Here is a 25,529-nt window from a genome sequence, read left to right as displayed (position 1 = left end):
AAAAGACCCATGAGCCATTTAGCCTGCTCCTTGCTAAGACAAGAAATTGAAATAATTGTGTCCTTGGTTACTAGGCAGATGTCAAATGGTCATTTCTCTACGTTATAGGTTTCCGGTAAAAATACAGTGGAAATAAAACATCACTTTCCCCAGGATATTCAAAATACTTATATGATACTTCATCTACTCTAGCAAATAGGTGCTTGTATTCAACACTTACAGGAAGGATGGAAACAGTTTATATATTTCTTTCTAGGAGGATGAGATAAGTCTTTCAATATGTGAAAGTAAATTTCTGTTTTTCATTTTTAGGTATCAAAATGGAAAACATCAAAACAATTTTTTGTTTAAGTCACCAGTCTATGATTTTTTGTTTGTTTGTTTTATAGCAACCAGAACTGACTAAAACACTCATCTTTGACAAAACAAGGAGACACTGAAGCTCCAAACCATACAAAACTGATGGCAGTGGTCCCCAGGGCAGTGAGGATAAGTAGGGACACTGGCAGAAGTGGAGAGAGTGCACCCATGTCATGAGAGCAGATCTCAGATGGGGCTGGTGGATACTCCAAGGTAAAGGGCTCAGGGTAGACGGTGCACAAAGCCAAATCCCAGCTAGAGGAGTGGCATGCAGAGAATAAAGGTCGAAGCAAAGAGGGCAGGGCTCAGTGAGGACACAGGCAGAAAAAACATGTATTTGCAGGAAGCAGCCTGCCAGCGAACAGGGAGAGGGGAGGACCACAGTGTAAGCAGCCCTCCAGCTGCCTATTTTTTCACTGACGAGAAGTAAAGGCTGAATCAATTCACTCACTTAATACTGAGCCATAAGAAAAACTCCTTCCAGCCAGGAACCTGCACCCTACCAATATCTACATCCTGCAAGTAGTTCACGTGAGAGAAGGTGAGACAGAAGATGAAACATGAACCGGTAGCACTTCAAAAAGAAGTGAAAGGCCTTAAAAAGTAAAAGAAAAATAGTCTTTTTCAATAAAAAGGAAATACTTATTTAAAAGAGAAAATTTTCTCAAGTTTTAGAACCAAGTTAGGGCAAATTCAGAATTTAGAGCAATTCTTCAGTTTTACCTACAACATGCCAATGGGAAGAAAATTTTGTGAGAAAAATATCTTATAAGGCTTTGGATATTTGTTATGATTGTTATAATTCCCTATTGAAAAACTGTCTCATAAAATGCACACTGCTTGCTTGGCTTTTTGTCACTCACCTAGTGAAATAAACCACATGTAAGATCTTTAAAAAAAAAAAGAAAGGAAGAAAAGGAAGGAAGGAAGGAAAGGAAGGAAGGAAAGGAAGAAAAAAAGGCATCAAAGAATTGAAGGAAAACTGGAAGCAGTCCATGAAAGAACAGACACTAAAGAAAACCCAGCAAGGGCCATGGAGAGCAGGAATGAAAATAGCAAAATAGAGTTTAAAAGGATTAGAGAGAGTAGGTTACACTTAAATAGGGAGATCAGAGTAGGACTCATTGAGGAAATGACATTTTGAACAAAGTCTTAGAGGAGTGAAGGAGTAAGCTGTTCTCTAGGAAAGAGTGAGCACCTTAATGTCGGATATAAGACAAGAAGGAAGGAAGGAAAATTATAATGGTTTTCAGATTATGTGACTGTAAAACTAGAGATCCTAATGGAATAAACCACTTATAAACTGCAAAAGATTTTATTCAGGGTATAAAATTAATATGCATAAATTAACGTTCATATAACAGGCAACAACCAAATAGAAGCTATAATGGAAGAAAAGATCTCATTTACACTAGCAACGAGAAAGGTAAATTACCTAGGAATAAACTTCATAAGAAATGGGCAAGATTTATATGAAGAGGTGCTAGGTATAGGGGTTGGAAGCCTAAAAATAGCATCGGTTTCCCTTGTTAGATGCACTCACTTGAGATCAGGTAGGTGGGCGTTAGGAAACCATCCTCCTGTGGCTCCTGGCCTTGCTACTGGAGAGGAAGGGTATGGTTTCTTTGCAGCTAGTTCCCGCCTTTATTCTCAAGCTTCCTGGGTGTCAAGAAGCAGCAGTGGTTGTGGCAGCTTCCTGATCTAACTCTGAGATCCTAGGATCACAAGATAAGGTGTCCATTCTCCACATTCAGCCAGTGGCTGTGGCTCCAGCCCTGGCATGGATCAAGTAGCCTCAAAAGTAGCAGCTCCCATGGTGGACCAGTTCAGCAATGTTGCTCCCTCCAAGATATACGCCTACAAGTGCTTTCCCAGCACTTCCCGATGATTCAATAAGGACTTAATTCCCTTTATTAAATCTCTTCCTGTGTAAAATACACAGAGTGATTTCTGTTTTCCATACTGAAACTGGTCTGACATATTTGATATTGGAAGTGGTTGCAGAAATCAGGCCCTCAGGATGAGAATCTGGGATTGGATCTGACCTGGCTAGGTTTGAAGATAATGGTGAACTTGCTACCAGGGGAAAATGGGATACTGCAAATCTAGGGCATGCAGTGGAAAAAGTTCTGTAATCACCTGTGGTTGCCTGGAATGAAGAGTTTACTGAAGGCAAGGAGGCTTCAGTGGCTGCCCTACTAGATAGCTATGATGGGAATGAGGGATTCAAGAACTTTTGGGATGGGTTGGCCTTTTCTGACTGTATTGGAGAGTTTAAAGAAAAAAAATGATATATTGTGAAAGTCCAAAAATACAGAAGTAAATTTAATTATGATAACAGTGGCATTTAAAATCAGTTGGGGAAAGACAGATTATTTAGTAACTGAGGTTGGGCAAATGTGTAGCTATCAAGATATTAAAGTTGGATCCACTCTACTTAACTCACATCGAAACAAATTCCTGAAGGGTCAGATTTTTAAAGGAAAAAAGCAAAATCATGAAACATTAAGAAGAAACCATGGAAGGATTTTCAAAGTAATCTAAGAGACGTGAAGTCCTTTCTAAGTCTAATATACCCAAAAGTAGTAAATAGTAAAACAAAAGCTTGATAAAAATTGACCAATTATGGGCTTCCCTGGTGGCGCAGTGGTTGAGAATCTGCCTGCCAATGCAGGGGACACGGGTTCGAGCCCTGGTCTGGGAAGATCCCACATGCCGCGGAGCAACTAGGCCAGCTAAGCCCGTGAGCTACAATTACTGAGCCTGCGCGTCTGGAGCCTGTGCTCCGCAACAAGAGAGGCCGCGATAGTGAGAGGCCCGCGCACCGCGATGAAGAGTGGCCCCCGCTTGCCACAACTAGAGAGAGCCCTCGCACAGAAACGAAGACCCAACACAGCCATAAATAAATAAATAAATAAAATTAAAAAAAAAAAAAAAATTGACCAATTAGAAATGAAAAAGGTCTGCATAGCCAAAGAAACAAAACAAACAAAAAAAGCAACCCAACAAACAAAAAATAAGTGAGTAAAACAGCGTAAGAAAAGTCAAAAGACATGACAAACTGAAAAAAAGTTTTGACATTTATTTCTAAGAAAAGGACCATTCTTACTATTATATAAAGTGTTTCTATATCCAGTAGAAAAGTGGACAAAATACATAAATAGATAATTCATGGCAAATGAAATACAAATGTGCTTTATCACTCATAATAAGAGAAATACAAATAAAAACATTTTTTTCATTTATTAAATTGATCAGTTCCAGTTCTGGCTGAAATGGACTATGTCCACTGCAGCCTATGTCCACCACAGATGACTATTAAAACCTCTGGACAAAATATGAAAAAAAGGCTACCGCAAGCTGGAGAAAGGGGTGAAAACTCCTGATTGCTTTTTCTTCTCCCTACTCTTGTCCTGAGGCCAGTCTCAGTCACAGAGCTTCACTGCTATAGTACAGTGACGTGGATAACTAGACCCTGGTAGAAAACTTGTCCCTCTGGTCAGAGGAAATGGGAAAAAGGACACTTGTTGTGCAGAGTATGGGGAGAATCCCTGTCGTCTTTTCTCTCTTTCCCCTCAATATTGCCCCAAGGGCAGCCCCAGTTGCACAGAGCATCACAACAGATATAAAGTATGGCAGACTCCAGGAGAACCCTATCTCTCTGGCCAGCAGAACTGGAAAAAGGGGGTTTTGGGTGCCAGAGATTATGAAGGAAATGCCCAAAAGGAGAGTGAGGCAAAAGGGAATCCTTAATTCTGTGTAGTGGTTTGTTACACAGCAATAGCTAACTGACACAGGAGTCCATGTCATTAACTGAAGTCTGCCCTTTGTGTTGTCCAACAGCTAATTTGTCATACTTAACACAAAGTTTTAATGTGCTAATTGTGGAGATGAAAGGAGACCATCTGTGTGAAACGCATTTTTAACATTTCCATTCAATCTTTTTTCCAATCCTTCCAGTCATATAAATATCAGAAGATGATGTTATATGGAGGGATGGCCATAAATTCAAGGAATGAGAAGTTAGGAAGAGTGCAATTAAAAAAAATGTACTGAGTAATCAATGTCTAAACCTGCTGAAGCTCATAAACAATTTGTCCAGATTTTCAAAAGAGAAAGAACTTCTGGCCATACCCATGATGGCCACAGGGGAACCGGCCAATAACGTTGTGAGCTGCTATGACAGGCATCTAGAAAGATCAACAAAGGGCCCCTCGCAAGTAATTAGACTTCTGTGCCTTGCCCCTGGTCTCCCTGTCTCGAGTCTGGAAGACACAGAGAAGGGGCAGAGGATGGAAAAGCAGACACGGCTTTTCTGGAGTTGTAGGACCTCGAGGCATCTGTCTGGACTGAACTGCGTGTACGGACGGAGAAAGGGTTCATGCATTGTTTTCTTTCATTCCTTTGAGTTATTGCATGCCTACTGTGACTCTAACGCTGTTCTAGGCACTGGGGATGTATCAGTGGACAAAACAGACAAAAATCCCTGCCCTTGTGAAGCTTACATTCTAGGGAAAGACTGACAATAAATATAATAATATAAAACGTTAGAAGGTGATGAGTGCTGCGGACAAAAGACATATGCTAAGGTAAGATAGTGGGGTAGGGAGGAGAGCAGTGTTTAAATAGGATGGCCAGAAAGGGCCTCAGTGAGAAGGTGAGATTCGGTTCCCGCTTCCCGTGAGGGAAGGGAGGAAATAAATCATCTCCTTAATTAACAAAGAGCTTGCAAGGCAGAGGGAACACATTCCCAGGGCACAGATCCCGAGGTGGGCGGTGGGCCAGGGGTGCCTGGTGAGTTCTGGGCAGAACACGGAGACTAATGTAGCTAGGGCGGAGAAAAAGGGAGAGTAAGAGGTTTTCTGAGAGGTAGTGGGAGGCGGGGCTAGGAGACCCTATAGACCTCTGTAAGGTATTTTCTTCATTGGACATGAAGTTTTAATCATATATTGGAATTGGGTTTTTCACTGCCTGAAAGTGAATTACAACTAAAATGAGACTTGTTCTTATATTTGAAAGTGACAAGAAAGTTGGATTCTGGACCTTAAGAGACGGAAAAGAGGAAAATGTGAACGGGCATATTTCTTTGCAGGTCGCCCCCCCATACTCTCGGAGTGACAGCCCAGCCCCGCGAGGCCCCGCCTCTCCGCCGTGGTGCCGCCCCCATGCGGAGTGACAGCCCATAAGGCACGCCTCTTCCTTAGCAGTCTCTGCTTTCACTCCCGGCGACAGCCCGACTAGGCCAGTCCAGCGTTTTGCTGGAGCAGCCTGGTCCCTGCCGGGAGTGACTCACCGCTAGGCCCCGCCCCCGCCCGGTGCGACCCAGAGCTAAGCCCCGCCTCCCCCACCGCGGCCCCGCCCCCGCCTGCGTGCGATCGCGTCTCGGCCCCGCCCTGCACGCCCAGCGCTAGGTGGTGCCCGCCCGGCAGGCCGCCGCTCGCCTACGGCTGCGAGAGGCACTCGCCCGGTCTGGGGGACTAGCTGGCTCTCGGGCCCGCCCCCGAAGACGTGGAGTGCTGTGGCGGCCGGTGAGTGGGGGAGGGGACCTCGGACCCCCTCGCTCTCGGCGGCGCAGAGCCTGGGTCAGTGCAGGTGGTTGGGTCCGGGCTGTCGGGCGGCGGCCCGACGCTTCCAGGGACTCCTCCCGGCCGCCGCCCTTCCTTTCCGGGGTACCTCCCGGGGTTGGCAATCCCGGGAATGGGAAAGTAGGACCGGGAGGGAGGCCGAGGTTGGGTGTCGTTCGGGTGGGAGTGGCAGTCGCAGGTGGAAGCTGCAGAGGGCCGAGGTTGGTCTGAGGGTGGAGGGTTGATAGAAGAAACGTGGTGAAGCTGAAATCTGGTGGCTGGTGGAGTCAGGATGCGAGGGCTTGGGGGGCTCCAGAGCAACGGGGAATGAGATGAGTGGGGGTGGAGGAGTCGACGAAGCCTAGTGAAGGGCATTTGAGGGAAGGACCAGCTCACGGGGGCCCATGATTCACGTTTCCCCAACTGTCCGGAGAGCCTGGAGCTTCGGGTTGTCTCGGAACGGGCGTGACCCGAGTGAGCTTGCGGGGTTGTGCTCTCACATCGGGGTGATCGGGTTTCCAGTCTTACGACTGGGACACCGTACAGCTTAAGTATTAGATGAAAGTCAGGGGCAATGCCTGGGACAGAAACGTGGCTGGAAGGGGTGCTTCTCCTATGGAATGCTTCTAAGTTCCCTGGAGCCTTGGCAGCGCCAGCGTTGGTGCGGCGCTGTCTTCTGTAAAACCCTATTCCGGCAGCCCAGACGGTGTATGGAGGTCCCACACAAAGTTCAGAGTTGAGGTTTTTATTCAGACTCAAAAGCAGTCGTATCACATTCCCTTAAATCCTGCGGAGTTTTAATTTTAAAAATATCTAATCCTGTGGGTTTTTTTTTTTTAAATTAAATCTTTCTTATCTGGCTACTTTGAATTTTAAGTCCCACCGAGCTAGAGAACTAGATGTTTTCTAAGAGCCCATTCTGTGAGTATGATAAACAGTTTTAAATTAACTGTGGAAAGTAGATCGTATCTATTCTGACCAGTTATTGCTGAAAGAATTGTAGAATTGCAGATGAAGAATGAAATTGAAAAGATTTAAACTAATGGAAAGGGATAGAAAAGTCCTGGTAAATTGGAGACTGTGTGTGCTTAAAAAAACAAAAAACAAACTCAGTGAAACTTTTTTTCATTGTTAAGAGAACTTGGAAGATAGAGAAAAGTATAAGAATGAAAATGAAAACTCCATGTAATTTCACCAACCCTAACATTTTTGTGCAATTCTTCTTAATTCTTTTTGTATTTTTTTGTGTATCTAAATGTACACATTACATAGGTGGGGTCATATTGTTGTATTACTTTGTATTTTGCTTTTTTTCCCTTTGTATTTTTAGCATTTTCCTGGATTATTAAAAATTCTCCCTAAACATCTTTTTAAATGGTGATATGTTCATCATGTGAATTCATTCTTTTATCACACATTAGCATTTCAGCTGTGTGCCAGGTCCTGTGCTTGGGGAGGAGATTCATTGTTGCTCTAGGTTTTCAGACATTATTCCAGCTCGAATAAGCAAAATCTTGGCAGTGTCTGGGGTACCGAGTGTAGAAAGAGAGTATGAGTGCAGCATCTAATCAGGCCTGGACCTGGGCTGCTGTGGCGAGGCTGTCTTCATTGTGTCCTGTCTCATCTCTCCTACACCTTCCTGTGGAGTCCTGAGGCCAGGAGGTTCCTAGGTATGTTCCTCAGGGAATGGGCCTCACCAGCTCCCCTACATTGTGGGTGTCACTGAGAAACTCTTCAGTGAGGGTGCATGTGTGCAGTGCTGATGTTTCATTCTCAGATCTGCCCTCATCTTAGGTGACTCTGAGAGACAGCTGCCCTAGGTCTCAAGGAGGACTGTCCCACAATTGCTCTCATAATTAACTGCCTCTAAGTTGTCTTATACCTTGGAGGGGACCTCCGGAGGGGTCCTGTCCCTTCTAACACTGGCCATTAAAATTGCAAGTTTTCTCCTAGGAAATCCCGCTCATCTTCCTGCTTGATCAGTGTGGCCCTTCATTTTTCTCTCACTGATGTGTTCCTATTCTGCCTTATGACTGAGAGTAATTTTGTCATTTTGGATTGTGTTTCTCCTTGAGTCTGAAATAAGGTGATTCCTAAAGACAGCCTTATGCGTTTACTTATTAGTCTTTGAATTTATGATAATTCCATTGATGTTTTTTCTTTACCCAAACTCAGGAAGAGAATAAAGCATCCATTATTCTTTTTCTGAACCGTGATAAAATATGTGAACCACCCCCCTCCATGGTTGGACTCCCAGTGATTTTCTTTTCATATGTGCATTTCAACCACCAAGGTCAGGATTTAACTCTTACTATAGGCAGGTGATTCCAATAGCTAATGTAAGAGCCACAGGGATCCAGTTCCTTTGTAGGTAGGTCTCCTTTAGCCCTGTGTGCAATTCAATACGTGATTAAGAAGAACAGAATTTGAGATGGCTATCTACTGATCCTGTGCCCAGGGCATATGGGACCTAGCTACTCTGTGCTTTACAGTTATTCCTGGCTGCTGGCCTGGCTGACAGTCTGGATAAAAGGGGGAAATTGGCTGTGGTAGCAGAAATCATTCTACCCTCTAGTGCCCAGGAAGTCTGTGTGTTGAATCATTGCTTGTTTTCAGATCAGCCCCAGCAGGAACCGTGAGGCCCTCTGCTGTGTCCACGCTTAAAGTCCTCATGTCCCCCCAGGTGGTATTTTGGTCCCGTGTACTAGTCTAGTGTGCATGGTAATGGTGGAGCCAGCCTCTGTTAAGACCCTCCAGTGAAAGTGGATTGCAGAACTCAGGTTAGCCCATGCTGCCATGAGGCTTCTTATTTTCACCACCTTACACTTGGTATTCGCGCCGTTGGGCCAGCCAACGTGAAGAGGTGGGATTGGAGCAGACCTGGATTGCGCTGGTCGGTGAACTGCAAGAGTGATGTTGCATGCAGAACACGGAGAGGGGCAGGAATCCGCCAAGGAGAGGCCATCCCCAGAGGTGTTACTGTACAGTGATGGAAATTCCCTGAGCAGAGGACACAAGAAGGAGGGCACAGGGTTTCAGGGACGGGAACACGGGCAGCGTAAGAGAGGTTCCTGCCACTTAGGTCACCCAGCCTGTAAGTACACTGTGGCCCAGTGGATGGCACGAGTGTGAAACAGCTGAAAACAAGCAGTGTTGACACTTCCAAGAGCATCTTATATACTGGAGCCTTGAAGGGGTTGAGGCTTACCAGGCTCCACTGAACTGCTCAGAGCAGAACCCAAGCAACACTGACACTTGTGTTAGTCTATGAGACTCTAACAAGTGAAAGCACACAGCTACACAGCTGTGGTGAGGCCGGCGTTACTTTTGATGGTGAGACTATAAATTGGCTAAGTTCAAAAAAACGGGGAAAAAAGGTCTTTTGCATACGGTATGGTGTCATTCAAAGAGCATTGGATTTCAGTCTTATCTCTGTCACACTGGTTGTGTGACTTTGGGTTTTATTAACATGAAATAGTGTGGTCTTGGGACTAATTGACCCCTAAGATTCCTTCTCTAAAAATTCTCTCCTAGTCCAACTTCTGCGCTGCTTTTGCCAGTCTCCTGGATAGGACATGCCTAGGTACCAAGTCCTTTCATTCTATATGCCGTCAACTTTTACCCAAAACTAAACAAAACAATCTTTGAAGCTAGGCGACTTCTTGTGTACAAAGTTAGTATGTTTTTAATCTGAGGAATAAAGCAAAATATTATCTTGTATTAGGTAATTTAAAAAGTATCATTTGGTCTATACTACAGTGTATATTTTACACTTACTGTTGAAAATGTGAGGCTTCTATTTTACGAACATAGAAGCCATTTTTTTCTAATCATAAGAAATACCTGCTCACTAAAATTCAAATCAAAAAGAAAAATGTAAAGAAGAAAGTAAAACTCATCGTAAATCCTACTACCTAGAAATGGCAATGGAGAAATATATCTGACTAATCACTGATGGAATTTTTATTAAACACACATACCTACACCGTGACTAACACGAGTGTGTGTAATACACTCTTACATCACATGTGATGAATACATATGTATACACAAAGGTGGTTAAGGATGTGAGCTCTGGCATCAGGCTGCCTGGTTTTGAAGCCCAGCTTCCCTGCTTGCGACTGCGTGATGTGGACAAGCTACTTTACTTCTTTCACCTCAGTTTTCTCATCTGTAAGATGAAAACATTAAAGTTCCTTCTTCATGGGGTTGCTGTGAGAAACGAATGAGTTAATTCACATAAAAATGTGTAGCCCGTGCTTTGATGCAGTAAATCCTCAACAAATGTTAGCTAGTGTTGTCATTTTGATATTACTATGGATGATATATATTCATAAATGGGGTCATACTTTGCATTTTTACCTTATAATGTGTTATGAAACATTCTCCATGTTAATGTAGTTGGATCTGTATCCTAGTATTAATGGTTCTATTGTATAGTTATACTTTATTTAGCCAGTATCCTGTTGTTTGACTTTATAGGAAAGAAAGGAAAGACAGAAAAAAAGCTGTAATGCACATTTATGTACATTTTTGATTTTATTATATGCTTGGTATAAATTCCGAGAACTAGCATTGTTCTGTTGAATGGTATGAGTATTTAATATTGTTTTTCAGATTGCTACTCTGCTTTCTGGGAAGGTGGTATCAAATCACAACATCTGGCAGCAATGTGTGAAAATGCCCAGTTTTCTACTCCCGTGCCAGACCTGGGTTCTGTCCATCTTTCAACAAATCTGAAAAGGGAAAAATAACTCATTGTTACTTTGCATTTCTTTCTTAGTAACTTTGAATATCTTTTCAAGTGTGTATTTCTTCTTTGTGACTTGTGATTTTAGTTTTTTGTATTTTTTGTTATTGATTTGTAAGAACTCTTCGTATATCAGAGATTGCGACATTTTTGTCTGTAATATATTGGAAGTCTTGTTAAGGTCGTGCTTTGAGTAATGAAAGGCATACAGTATCTCAAATAAGAATAAATCAATGAGCAAGTATTTACTGTGAGTTTCTAGATAATGCTCATATACATGTTGAGAACTGGAACCTGCCTTACTTTCTCAGAAAGATTGTTTTATGACCTGGTAATTGTGAATAATTCTCACTCACATTAGGCAATGCATAAAGGCTAAAAAATTTTGACCTTAGATGCCTGTGCACATATGCTCTGTTGAGCCCTGTATTGTCCCCTTAACCTCACCATTCCTTCCATCTTTGCTATTTGCTAACTCACAGCCATTCTTCCCATGTCCCAGGTTAGAAACCTTGGAATCATCTGGGTATCTTTTCCAAATTGCAGGCTGTCCCATTCTCAGCCTCCTTTCTCAGGCTGCCCCAAGTCCTCGGGTTACTGCAGTTATACTGTTATACTTAGCCCTGTGTTAGAATGATTTGATGCACACCTGCTTCTCAAAAGTAAGATGTAGACCTTATTTACTTTTGTATCTTCAGACTCCATCACGGCCTGGCTCATAATAAGCACATGATTAATGTTTGTTGTATTTGATATTTCTATGTAAAAGATGATGATGGTAAGCCTCTGTAGTCTACTGGTAGATTAACATTTTCCCCCAACTTTTTTTTTTTTAATTAATTAATTTATTTTTGGCTGCATTGGGTCTTTGCTGCTGCATGCGGGCTTTCTCTAGTTGCGGCGAGCGGGGGCTACTCTTCGTTGCGTTGCGCAGGCTTCTCATTGCGGTGGCTTCTCTTGTTGTGGAGCACGGGCTTTAGGTGTGCGGGCTTCAGTAGTTGTAGTGTGCAGGCTCAGTAGTTGTGGCTCGTGGGCTCCAGAGTGCAGACTCAGTAGTTGTGGCACATGGGCTCAGTAGTTGTGGCTCGCGGGCTCTAGAGTACAGGCTCAGTAGTTGTGGCGCACGGGCTTAGTTGCTCCGCGGCATGTGGGATCTTCCCAGACCAGGGCTCGAACCCGTGTCCCCTGCATTGGCAGGGTGATCCTTAACCACTGCACCACCAGGGAAGCCTCCCCCCAACTTTTTGTTATGAAAAATTTCAGAAGTTCAGGGGAGTTGAAAGAATACCATGAAGAACGCCTCCTAAACTTACCTGTTGAGATTTCTGTCACTCTGACACATAGCCAATCCTCTGCTCAGAAACCCCCAGTGACTCCTTACTGGCTGTCAGGTCAGATGTAAACGGCAGCATACTTTCTCAAATGGTCGTAGCTTACAAACATGTTACCACTCTGCTCTGGTCGGGCCTTTACTCTCACTTCATTGATAACTTTTGCACATGGAGTGTTCTGAGTTCCCATAGCTTTAATGGCTATCTGTTACCATTCTTTCATTCTTTATAATTCCTGATTATATCATTAGCTATTTGGAGGTGAGAACTCAGTCCTATTTTTTTTTTTTTAACATCTTAATTGGAGTATAATTGCTTTACAATGGTGTGTTAGTTTCTGCTTTATAACAAAGAGAATCAGCTATATGTATACATGTATCCCCATATCCCCTCCCTCTTGCATCTCCCTCCCACCCTCCCCATCCCACCCCTCTAGGTGGTCACAAAGCACCGAGCTGATCTCCCTGTGCCATGCGGCTGCTTCCCACTAGCTATCTATTTTACATTTGGTAGTGTATATATGTCCATGCCACTCTCTCACTTCGTCCCAGCTTACACTTCCCCCTCCCTGTGTCCTCAAGTCCATTCTCTAAGTCTGCGTCTTTATTCCTGCCCTACTCCTAGGTTCATCAGAACCTTTTTTTTTTTTAGATTCCATATATATGTGTTAGCATACGGTATTTGCTTTTCTCTTTCTGACTTACTTCACTCTATATGACAGACTCTAGGTCCATCCACCTCACTACAAATAACTCAATTTCGTTTCTTTTTATGGCTGAGTAATATTACATTGTATATATGGGCCACATCTTCTTTATCCATTCATCTGTCGATGGACACTTAGGTTGCTTCCATGTCCTGACTGTTGTACATAGTGCTGCAATGAACACTGTGGTACATGACTCTTTTTGAATTATGGTTTTCTCAGGGTATATGCCCGGTAGTGGGATTGCTGGGTCATATGGTAGTTCTATTTTTAGTTTTTTAAGGAACCTCCATACTGTTCTCCATAGTGGCTATATCCATTTACATTCCCACCAACAGTGCAAGAGGGTCCCCTTTTCTCCACACCCTCTCCAGCATTTATTGTTTGTAGATTTTTTGATGATGGCCATTTTGACCAGTGTGAGGTGATACCTCATTGTAGTTGGTCCTATTTTGACCTGGCTTCCCTCATAGATCCTAGCCTGGGGAGTTTGCTTTGGCTGATACCTTGAAATAGCATTCCTGATGTATTTGTAGTATTATTTGAATCCAGCATTGATTTATAACACCAGTATTGCCCCAAACAAAACTTATACTCCGTTAGAGAAACACAAAGCTTATCAGTCCAGGCCAAACAAGCTAGATCTGTTTGATCAGCTTGCTGAAAGATTGTGATTTCCCCCAAAGAAAGGAAAGATGTTCAGTGTTGTTGGTCATTCCTTTTGTGATTGTTCCCAAGAATTGATTTGCACTTCTACTTTGGAGTCATTAAAACTTACATTAAGTACAAAGTTAGAATAAATGAGTCTAAAGTCTGAAAATTGCCCCTGTTGAGAATCATGGAGTTAGAGAGGTCCACATGAGAAACATTTTCGAGGGAGGCCATCAGGCCTTAGTGACCGATGCCATTTGTGGGTTTCCAGGTTGACTTCATTATCTTCCCAGCTTGGTGACAGAGATAAAGATGACATCCCTGAGAAAGTTAGGGACCCTGGGAAGGGAAGCTGATGCTGGGGACATCAACTCCATACAGAAGCATGAAATTGGGCTGTGTCAATTCCCTGCCCATAATGAATTGGTGATTCCCATTGTTTGTTGGACAAGGCCCAGTTAATTTGTAATAATCAGGGGCCTTCATTAGCTACCAGCTCCCATCCTCCCTTCCCCTAACACATAGTTAATGCTCCAGATGTACCTACTCACTTGTATTTCTCTGAGTCTCTTGGCTATTTTTCATCCTTGTTTTGTAGGGGAACACTATTTCCTCTGCCTAGAATGCCATCCGTTGTCGATCTGGCAAACTCCTTTTCATTCTTCCAAATCCTGTTCAGATCACACCCTTTGTAAATACTTTCTTAGTCCTCTTGTGTGAGCACATTTTACACTGTTATCCTTCACTTACCTGAATGTACCCCCTGCCGCATTCTGAGCTGCTTACGGATACTACTGGTGTTTCCCTCGTTTTTGTATAGGGCCTGGCTCGCACAGGTGCTGTGAGCCATTGGGTGAGCCTGTCATGTAACCCATCTGGCTCGTGAGAAATTTTCTTCTGTCCAGGAAGCCAGAATTAGGTTTAATTAAGAGAAAATACAAATACAGTCTATATTTATTTTTCCCATTATAACCCATGTTTGCTTTTTATTTTCAGCAAGTTTGTCAAAGATGAAGGTGACCTTGTCAGCTCTGGATACTCATGAGAGCTCTTTCACGCCTCTGGTTGTCATAGAACTTGCTCAGGATGTCAAGGAAGAAACCAAAGAATGGCTGAAAAACAGAATTATCGGTAGAAAGAAAGATGGAGGTGAGTAAAATAAATATCAGTCAGATTTAGTCATGTCAGTGAGTAAAACTGTATTTTCAAATGTGTTTCACAGTCTTTTAATTGATATATTTTTAAAATTCATGTTCATTTCTTTACTCTTTATTATTTATCTAGGACTTGAAAGGAGGTCTTAAATCAACATTAGATTGTAAGTCTCTCTTAGACCGTAAGCAACGTGAGTGATTTTGTTCTCAGCTATAAACTCTGTGCCTATGTACAGTGCCTGGTGCATAGTAGGTGCTTAATAAATATTTGTCAAATGAATGAATATCTTTGAGTATTCTTTCTGTGTTCGTTATGGTGCTAAGGGAGAGAGAAACACACTTCTGCCTGCAAGGATGTTACTGTCAGGGTAAAGAGACTGAACGCTAGTTCCAGGAAATTGAAGGAACAGGAAAAAAAGCTAAGGAAAAAGCTGTTACAAAATACTGCATGATACTTAAAAAAAATCGTTATGTATACTTGCTGTGGAAGTAAAGGGGGTCTTCCCTGGTGGTCCAGTGGGTGAGAATCCTTCTTCCAATGCAGGGGATGCGGGTTCAATCTCTGGTCGGGGAACTAAGATCCCACGTGCTGCAGGGCAGGTAACCCTGCGTGCCGCAACTACTGAGCCCACATGCCACAACAAGTGAGCCCGCATGCTGCAACTAGAGAGCCCACATACTCTGGAGCCCATGCGCCACAACTACAGAGCCCATGTGCTCTGGAGCCCGTGCTCTACAACTTGAGAGCCCATGCGCTCTGGAGCCTGTGTGCCACAACTAGAGAGCCTGTGTGCTGCAACTACCGAGCCTGCATGCCACAACTAGAGAGAAGCCCGCGTGCTGCAACAAAAGATCCCACGTGCTGCAACTAAGACCCAATGCGGCCAAAAATAAATAAATATTTTTTTTAAAAAAAGAGAGAAGATGATAATTACCAATAGGAAGAATGAGGTATGTAACATTACTACAGTTTCTACAGATATTAAAAGGAAAATAAGGATGTATAATGAAAAAAAAAAGAAAGTAAAGGGAAGGAAGAGGTGACTCTTGGTGATGCTTTTCGGGGTGGTAAGGGATGACTTTATAGAAGAAGCTGAAGGTTAGCCCTCTCCTGTAGGGCACAAAAAGGGGGCTAGATCTGGGTAAGAGGGTGGAGGGAGTTTTACATGAGCAGACACTTCATAAAACTACACAAAACAACCCCTAAAACTTCACTAAGTCTTGAAACACTGGACAAAATGTAAATAAGACTCTTTAAAAAAACGATTTTGACTGTAAATGGAAATGCCTTCTTAAAAATAAAACTTTGAGTCAAAGTGGAATTTTTAATTTTTTTCAAACAATTGAACTGAAAAAAAAAAAACCTTTAAAAACAAGAATACTTGCTTGCTGAAATCTGAGGTGTTTCACTGGACTGGAGTCTTTTCTTTAAAATCCCTGTGGTGGGACTTCCCTGGTGGCACAGTGGTTAAGAATCCACCTGCCAATGCAGGAGACACAGGTTCAAGCCCTGGTCCAGGAAGATACCACATGCCTTGGAGCAACTAAGCCTGTGTGCCACAACTACTAAGCCTGCACTCTAGAGCCCTCAAGCCACAACTACTGAGCCTGCGCACCTAGAGCCCATGCTCTGCAACAAGAGAAGCCACCACAATGAGAAGCCCAGGCACCACAGCGAAGAGTAGCCCCGACTCGCTGCAACTAGAGAAAGCCCGCGTGCAGCAACGAAGACCCAACGCAGCCATAAATAAATAAATAAATAAATAAATAAATTCAAAAAATAAATAAAAAATAAAATCCCTGTGGTTTAAGAACATTTGTAGTGTCTTAGAGTGAGAGATGCCAGTGTATTCCCAGTCGTCTTCTCTGCTCTTTGTGTGGCTTTAGCAAGGACACATGAGGATGGGGAGGGGATGGGCATCCTCCTACAATGCTGGGGCAGTCATAAAAGAACATTCCAAAAAAGTATTCTGGATCTTTCCAGGTAAAGGTATTGTATTTAACACTCATATTTACTTTTATTCTCTTACAAACTCCTATTAAAATGACAGTAAAAGGATCTTTTAAAAAAAGACCTAAGTCCACATTGACAAGAAAGGAGAAGATATAACAGCAGCACCGTTCTGGAAGCTAGAAAACAGGTGATGAGTAGTGAGTAACTTCTCAGAGTTGAGAACTCCAGAGCTCAAGCTGGCAGGGGAGAAAACTGAGATACAGTTTGGTTTACACTGCAAAATATTCCTAAAGACTCAGGAATTAGTGACATTAGGGGCCTGTAGAGGTAGAAATAAAAATGGTACCAAGAAAAAAAAAAAAAGAATTGGCTGAGATCTGTTTAAGAAATAGTCTGATCCCTAGGTCCCTTCTGTATTCTACCACCCCAGCAGAAGTCTCTGTTATTCTCTGGAGAGGGTCAGATGCATGGATTTTGGCATGGGGGTTTATGTACAGTTGGTAACAGATTCTGTACTGAAAATGAGATAATTAATTGAATATTGTTACCCCTGTCCTCCATCCCACCAGTCTCATACCTAATTAAGTTTCCACAGTGTAATCATCTCGGAAGGAGATTTGAATAATCTTTCCTTGAGGAATCTGAGCAACTCAAGACAAAATAAAGGTGCAGAAATCAAGAGTTGCCCATGGAAAGTAACCTGGCCAGACTACCTTGCATTAAAGGCCATCTTTGATGAGTTCCATCTAAACCTTCAGAACTTCTGTTCCACTTCTTAGAACTGCTTTCTTAAACATGAGCTTATAACAAAAGATCGCCAAACATCTGAGGAAAATCCCTAACGTGAAAGAGAAAGCTAAAAAAGATAAAAGAAAACCATGCAGGAGAAAACCAAAAGAGAATTAAAAACTCAATTCTCAGCATTATGAGAAGACAAACCACCTACACATCAAGAGTAGGATATTATAAAATAAGAATTTAGAAAAAGAGCTCATAAAATGAAAGTATGAGAACAAAATATAAAAACTCAGTAAAAGGGTTAGAAGACAATTTTGACAGAACCTCCCAGAAAGTAGAGCAAAAAGGTAAAGAGTTGGAAAATCTAAGAGAAAAAAATAGGGAAATTAGAGGACTAGTCCAGGAGGTACACCTCTGAATAAAAGGAGTTCTAAAAAGGGAGGAGAGAAAAAGGAGAGGAAGAAATCATCAAAGAGAAACTCAGGGCTGATGTGTGCATTTTCAGATTGAAAGGGCCCATGCAATGCCCAGCACTGTGGCTGAAAATGGCATATCACTGGAAGGTTTCAGAAGCCTGGGGACAGGGAAGATACTACAAACTTCCAGAAAAAAGAAAATAGGTCAGAAACACTGGAAGCTAGAAGGCAGTGGTATAATATCTTCATTTCTGAAGGAAAATGATTTCAGTCCAGAATTCTGAACCCACCCAGCTGTCAACAAGGTGTGAGGGCGGAGTGAAAAGAGATTTCTCTAAGAAGATAATGTTAACAGGCTATCTGTCTTGGCAGTGTATTGAGGGAAGACTTAAATAATTGGCAGAGCTTGGGGGATTGAATTAGCAGTAAGTACGTAATAAACCAAGCACATGATAAGACAAGATACCAATTTTGGGGAAAACGGTAAGTTGTAGGGAAGGAAAATCATAGCATGTTGTAAGGCTCAACTATAATGTATGTAGTCATAATAATGAAAATACTGTTGATGGGATGAAAAGGATGATATGACGATACTGTGAGAATGGGGTGATGGAAAGGGTGGGTGGAAATGGTGAAGGTGGGTTGGAAAGAGAGCTAAATCCTCATTTGCCAAGGTTTAAACAAAAATAAATAGCTCTATAAGCATGTTGTTTGGTGCCATGAAAGGAAATCACAAAGGAATCACCTGAACAAGTTGAAAGTCATTGCCTTGGTTGGGGGGGGACTGGTGGGGGGATGGGGACTACTCCTTTTCAGAACAAGATGTTGACATGTTTCTCTGTGAAGGTTATACCCTTTTATACTCCCCTTGTGATGTCTCAGAGCGCCTTTCCCCACTCATTCCGTGTCAGTTTGCGTCGTCCAAGCAAGAGATGCGAAATGGGATTATTTTATTTTATTAAAAAAATTTTTTTAAATTTTATTTATTTATTTTTGGCTGTGTTGGGTCTTCGTTGCTGCATGTGGGCTTTCTCTAGTTGCGGCGAGCGGGGGTACTCTTCGTTGAGGTGCACGGGCTTCTCATTGCTGTGGCTTCTCTTGTTGTGGAGCACGGGCTCCAGGCACATGGGCTTCAGTAGTTGTGGCTCGTGGGCTCTAGAGCGCAGGCTCAGTAGTTGTGGCACACGGGCTTAGTTGCTCCGCGGCACGAGGGATCTTCCTGGACCAGGGATCAAACCCATGTTCCCTGCATTGGCAGGCAGATTCGTATCCACTGCGCCACCAGGGAAGCCCACCAAATGGGATTTAATGCACAGGAGGTTTGTTGAGGGGAACATCTGTAGAAAGATAAAGGGAGAAGGAGCAGGCTTAGACATTGAGAGCCTTCAGACTTTGGTGTAGGTCTAACACTTCAGAAAGGAGAGAGGGAAGAAGGAGGCTTGGATAGGAAGAGCCTCAGACTACAACAGGGTTCTGAGAACGTATGAGCCAGGCCCAACATTGCGCTTTAAAGGAAACGCATGTTGAGCAGGAATGGCCTCATTCCAGTGTCCCCTGCGTGTTCAGCCTGTGGCTGGGAGCAGCTGGGGGAGCATGGTCTAGGTGTGAGGGTGCTGTGCCCAAAGGGGGGCAGCAGGAGGCTGCAGTCAACTCTGCTCCTCACAGCAGATTCTTCTGATGGGAGATCTGGGTGGAGCAGGGCACTTCCATGGCTACCATACCCACCAACCTAGTTTTTAACCCTACTTTTGATTTTTGCAGTGTGAGAAGTGAAAAGTAGCATATTGGTGTTGGGGTTTGTTTTTTGTTTTTTAATTAAACAGAGCACCCAAATGGATTTATTCAGCTGACTTTTGTTTTATAGCAACATTTTCTGAAGAGGTGACTCATGGACAATGACTCTTGAAGAAATTCTGTTACGGGAACGGAGGACAGATTTCTTAGGTCAAAAAGACTGCACGTAATTCCTTACTCTTGGAGACTTAAAATGCAAATAAACATAAAATATGTTCTGAGTAATTTCACAATAAAGAAATCTGTTCAACTTTGTTTAACCCAATTTTTCGATGGTATTTAATCACAGGTCCCCTTTTCCCATGCAGCATCTAGTGTGGGTCATCGAATATGCTTTGGGAAACACTACTGAGGTAGCGTTTAAGAAGAGTGGAACTTTAGAAGGGCAAATAGAAAACATACATGCAAATCAATGTGATAACTTACAGATAGGTTTGCAATTCGTATATAAAATACAACCAAAGTCCAAAGCACTAGCCCTTAATAGCAGCCAAATTAGCAGGACTCACTTCCAGAGAACATGGAGTTAAAATTCTTAACCGTGTGCATTTCCAAAATGCTGCTTCTCAAAAACACTAGGCTAATGCCCTATCCATGGAAGAGAAGAATCATACACGTTTTTTTCTTTCTCCTTACACACACACATTGCATTTATCTTAATATGAATGACATTAAGGATTTTATATTTAAGAGACATTTGTGTTTTCTTTAAATTGAATATATCTTTTATATATATATATCTTTTATTATATTTTATTTATATCTTTTATTGATTTTTTATTAAAGTCTTTAGTACCTCTGTTGTAAATTACTCAAATAATAGTGCCATAGTATGTTAATCTGTTAATCCTTTGGGTAAGTGAAATATAAATTCTGCTTATTATCCTGTTACCATCTGATTAGTATTTTTATAATTCCTGTCAATCCTCTAGAGAGGATAAATAGTAAAGAAATAAAGTACCTTAAAAAGTTTGATTTAAGTAGAAATTAAAATTAGGAAAAAAATTCCGTTTTCTCCATAATATTTTAAGTGAAATAATTCCATATACAGTATCAAATCACAATATCTACTCTTAACATTTTGTGAATCTGTTTAAGAAAAATACCTTTAAACCTAATTGCATGTATTTATGGGGAAAATCATTGAAAAATTATTTTGCTCTTTATTATTTAGTATTTAACATTCACAAAATCTGTTGTAGTCCGATGTAATTGTGTTACATTTGCAGCATTTTTATTGGGATATTTTATTTCAAATTAATTTTCTTAAATTTTGGTATTTTATTTTTATATTAAACTATATCCTTTTGCTCCATATTTTTACTGAGAGCTAATAAATATTCGATTCTTGTCTCATATTTACTTCTAATTTGAGCAACTGGCAAGCCACTTATTATTACATTTCCCAGTTTCGGCATTTATTTCAAAAAGCTTTAAAGAACTGCCATCCCCAGCTTACTTATATTTCTTATTTATCTGGAAGATAGGTTTAAATTGTTAATATAATTTATTTGCCTTCTACCAAACTAGGAACATAATATTTATTTAGAAGGCTTTCATTTTTGAAACTTTTACGTTTATCTCTTTCTAAGATTGTGCTAATCTTTTGTTTCTGAAGGTGCTCAGCTGTTGTTTAGACCGTTGTTAAATAAATATGAGAAAGAAACACTAGAAAATCAGAACTTATATCTTGTCGGTGCCTCCAGGATTAGATTGTTACTGGGGGCAGAAGCAGTGGGATTGGTGAAAGAGTGCAGTGATAACACCATGAGAGCCTTCATGTATGGAACCCGACACAACTTCAAAGGTTTTGATGGTGAGTTCCAAGATGGCTTCTACCAGAATCAACTTATCAAAAAGAAGTTTTTGATGAATAGATCAGGGGTCAGCAAACTTTTTCAGTAAAGGGCCTGATAGTAAATATTTTAGGCTGTGTGGACGATATGATCTGTCGCAATTATTCAACATTGCCATTGCAGAGCAAAAGCAGCCTTCCGCCATAAGAAGTGAACGGGTAAGGCTGTGTTCCAGTAGAATTTTATTTATCCAAGCAGGTGGGGTCAGATTTGGGGTTGCAGATTTACTTTGTAACCCCTAGAATAGATGAACGTAAACTAGGATGACACATGTAACTTATGTTATTCTACTTCTTAGAATGGTGAATGTTCACTGGATTGATACAAATAAGAAACACAGTAGTATTCCAGTGTCCTATAATCCCCTATTCTGATTCTGTTCTGGTTTCAAAGGGGGTTCCAGAAGAGAATGGTTTCTGGAAAGAACTGAGAAAGCCAGGGTGGCTATGTTATCAGAGTGGGAGTTTGCTTTCAGAACTAAACTGGTCCCTTTCAGGGCTTTCAGAGTTAGAAGATGTGATTTCGACTTCCTCAGACTCACTCACTCTGGATTTTTATATATTAGTAAATAAATGATCAAGGTGAAATTCACCTCATTTGAGAGGATTCACCTGTCAAGAAACAACACGTATTTTCTTATCAGACTTTCTTCTCCCTCATTTATGGGAGGGATGTTCAACTGCAGAAGGGAATGGCCTGGGCTTGAGAGTTTGAAGGAGGAGAATTTGCCATGTAGGCAAACTTCAGTTCCATCCCTAGTTAAAAATACTGTTAGAATTAAAGAATGTATTGCCTTCAGCTCATTGGTATTAAATGAGATCAAGCAAGTGTCTGCCATTTGGATGTTTGTACCATATTATAGAATGATTAGTATAATAATTAAAGAATTATATATTATATGAAGGCATTACAGAATATTTTTATTCTCATAAAATATCTAAGGAGCTTTATGTTCTATTTAACTTGCCAGTTTTATACTTTGCTTGCTCATGTTTATTATTTATTGTCTATATCATTATTTCATAATCCCAGGTTATTTGAATATTATTAATTTTATTTTGGCTATTACTGAGAAAATAACTGTAAATCTTTGTTTTATTTTAGATGGTAATGATGATTTCCTCACCATGGCAGAACGTCAATTCATTATCAAACATGAACTTGAAAGTCTTAGAGCCAGAGATGAAAAAATGATCCCTGGTTACCCCCAGGCAAAGTTGTACCCAGGAAAATCATTATGTAAGTCATTGTATCAACCAGCTTCATGAATATACATTCTAATGCAATTATTTTTCCTTAATAGATGTAAATAACAAATTACAGAGGCTTTTTTCCCCCTCTTACTGAAGAACTTAACGCAACTTTACAATAACTTATTTTTTCATAGTCGTATCTTTTGCCTTTAGACCTTAATTGTATTGCACCTTTAGATCAATTTATTTGTTCTTTACGGTTCTCTGCTTCTTATTTACAAGGTCTCACAGCATTCAGTAAGCTTAAAATTCAGCGTGAACATATTTGCATATTACTCAGTTAAAATTAGCAAAGCTTACCTTATACCCAAACCTTGTAGTATAATGAAAATCTGTGGAGGAATAAAAACCAGAGACACGGTCTTTTCCTGAAGCTCTCTTCCCATCTCCTCTCATCTCACTGGGTATGAACACATACAAACATAGAAAGGCTTAAGAAGATTCACAGGGTGACATAATAGCTGAATGCAAATTAGCAGTTTGTAACTTTCTGATTTTGTGTAATTCCATTTGAACGAAAATACTGGTTTGCAGATTGAAAGTATTTACTACAATGTGTAATTCCAAATTTGCCTCAAACCCAGATAATGGCAAGGCCCAGAGCATTTTTGCTGCCTGAAATATTCTTTAAACATAGAAGTTTCTGTGTCCCCTAGTCTGGTTTCCTTCAGATAGTCAGTGTCATCCAGGAGGATGGATGCCCAAGAGTCAGTCCATATTCAAATCTTCTCACTTGTCACCAAATATATTTTAGATCTGGTCTGTTGAAACCAAGATCCAATCATAGATCACCCATTTTGTTTGGTTATTATATCTCTTAAGTCTCTCTTTTTTTCTATTGTGATGAAGTACATATAACATATGTTATATATGATTTTTTAAAATAAATTTATTTATTTATTTATTTATGGCTGTGTTGGGTCTTCGTTGCTGCACGTGGGCTTTCTCTAGTTGCAGTGAGCGGGGGCTACTCTTCATTGCGGTGTGCAGGCTTCTCATTGTGGTGGCTTCTTTTGTTGCGGAGCACGGGCTCTAGGCACGCGGGCTTCAGTAGTTGTGGCACACGGGCTCAGTAGTTGTGGCTCCTGGGCTCTAGAGTGCAGGCTCAGTAGTTGTGGCTCATGGGCTTAGTTGCTCCGCGGCATGTGGGATCTTCCCAGACCAGGGCTCAAACCCGTGTCCCCTGCATTGGCAGGCAGATTCTTAACCACTGCACTACCAGGGAAGTCCCTATATATGATTTTTAAGTGTACAGTTCAGTGGTATTAAATACATTCATAAAGTTTTACAACCATCATCACCATCCATCTCCATAGCTCTTTCCATCTTGTAAAACTGAAACTCTGTACCCATTAAACAGTCACTGTCCCTTCTCGCCTAAGTTTTGAAATCAGGAAGTTTTGTGTTTCTTTTTGGAGATTGTTTTGGCTATTTGAGGTTCCATGAAATTCCATATGAATTTTAGGATGGGTTTTTCTATTTTTGCAAAAGACATCATTGGGATTTTGATAGGGATTGCATTGAATCCGTAGATTGCTTTGGATAGTATTGACATCTTAACAAGATTAAGTCCCATGAATGTGGGATGTGTTTCAATTTCTTTATGTTTTCTTTAGTTTCATTTAGCATTGTTTTATAGTTTTTATTGTACAAGTCTTTTACCTCCATAGTTAATTCCTAAGTATTTTATTCTTTATGATGCTATTAGAAATGGAATTTTTTTCATAATTACCTTTCCAGATAGTTCATTGTTAGTGTATAGAGATGCAACTGATTTTTTCTGTGTTGACTTTGTATCCTGCTACTTTGCTGACTTCATTTATTAGCTTTGACAGTATTTCTGTGGAAATTTTAGGGTTTTCTACATATAAGGTGATATCATCTGTGAACAGGGATAATTTTACTTCTTCCTTTACAGTTTGGATGCTTTTTCTTTCTTTTTCTTGCCTAATTGCTCAGGCTAGAACTTCCAATAGTATGTTGAATAGAAGAGATGACAGTGGGCGTCTCTGTCTTATTTCTGATCTTAGAGAAAAGCTTTCATTTTTCCATCATTCAACATGATGTTTGCTGTGGGCTTTTCATAGATGGATTTTATTATGTTGAGGTAGTTTCCCTCTATACCTCATTTATTGAGTGTTTTTTTATCATGAAAGAGTGTTGGACTTTGTTAGATGCTTTTTCTGCATCAATTGAAATGATCATGTGGGTTTTTCCCCCCTTCATTCTGTTAATGTGGTATATTACACAGATTGTTTTTAGTATGTTGAACCATCCTTGCATTCTAGAAATAAATCACACTTGTCATGGTGTATAATTCTTTTAACATGCTGCTGAATTGAGTTTGCTAGCATTGAGTATTTTTCCATCAGTGTTCATGAGGGATATTGGTCTGTAGTTTTCCCTTCTTGTAGTGCTTTTGTCTGACTTTGTATCAGGGTAATGCTGGCCTCATAGAGTGAATTAATAGTGTTCCTTCCTCTTAAATTTTTGGGGAAAGTTTGAGAAGAATTGGTATTAGTTTTCCTTTAAATATTGGTAAAATTCACCAGCGAAGGTATCAGGTTCAGGGTTTCTCTTTGTTAGGAGATTTTTAGTTACTGATTCAATCTCCTTAATACTTGTAGGGCTGTTCTATTCACATTTTCTCTCCCTTCCTGATTTAGTCTTGGTAGGTTTTGTGTTTCTAGGAATTTGTCCATTTCATCTAGGCTATCCAGTTTGTTGGTATACAAGTGTTCATAGTACACGCTTACAATCCTTTTTATTTCTTTAGAATCAGTAGTAATGTCCCCATTTTCATTTCTGATCATAGTAATTTATGTCTTCTTTTTTTCTCAGTTCATCTAGTTAAAGATTTGTCAATTTTTTTTTTTTTTTTTGGCTGTGTTGGGTCTTTGTTGCTGTGCGTGGGCTTTCTCTAGTTGCGGCAAGTGTGGGCTACTCCCCGCTGTGGTGCGCGGGCCTATCATTGTCACAGCCTCTCCTGCTGCAGAGCTCGG

The 25,529-nt window shown here is 41.0% G+C and overlaps 1 protein-coding gene across 2 annotated transcripts in view; it reads left to right on the top strand.

Annotated features, from left to right (window-relative positions):
- The first annotated feature begins 5,749 nt into the window (after positions 1-5,749).
- Positions 5,750-25,529, top strand: part of ANO10 (anoctamin 10) — a 238,650-nt gene continuing 218,870 nt past the window's right edge. The window contains exons 1-4 of one of the 2 annotated variants that reach the window (XM_068559255.1): positions 5,750-5,888; positions 14,359-14,511; positions 21,037-21,234; positions 22,379-22,513. In XM_068559255.1, coding sequence (XP_068415356.1) covers positions 14,373-14,511; positions 21,037-21,234; positions 22,379-22,513 — 472 coding nt within the window. In that variant the 5' untranslated portion in view covers positions 5,750-5,888; positions 14,359-14,372. Of the gene's footprint in view, positions 5,943-14,358; positions 14,512-21,036; positions 21,235-22,378; positions 22,514-25,529 lie in introns of both variants that reach the window. The other variant, XM_068559256.1, reaches the window with a different exon arrangement.

The sequence above is a fragment of the Eschrichtius robustus genome, chromosome 12 (genome assembly GCF_028021215.1).
Source record: "Eschrichtius robustus isolate mEscRob2 chromosome 12, mEscRob2.pri, whole genome shotgun sequence".
Classification (NCBI taxonomy): Eukaryota; Metazoa; Chordata; class Mammalia; order Artiodactyla; family Eschrichtiidae; genus Eschrichtius; species Eschrichtius robustus.
Note: the sequence above shows the minus strand (reverse complement) of the source record. Positions and strands in the feature narration are given on the sequence as shown.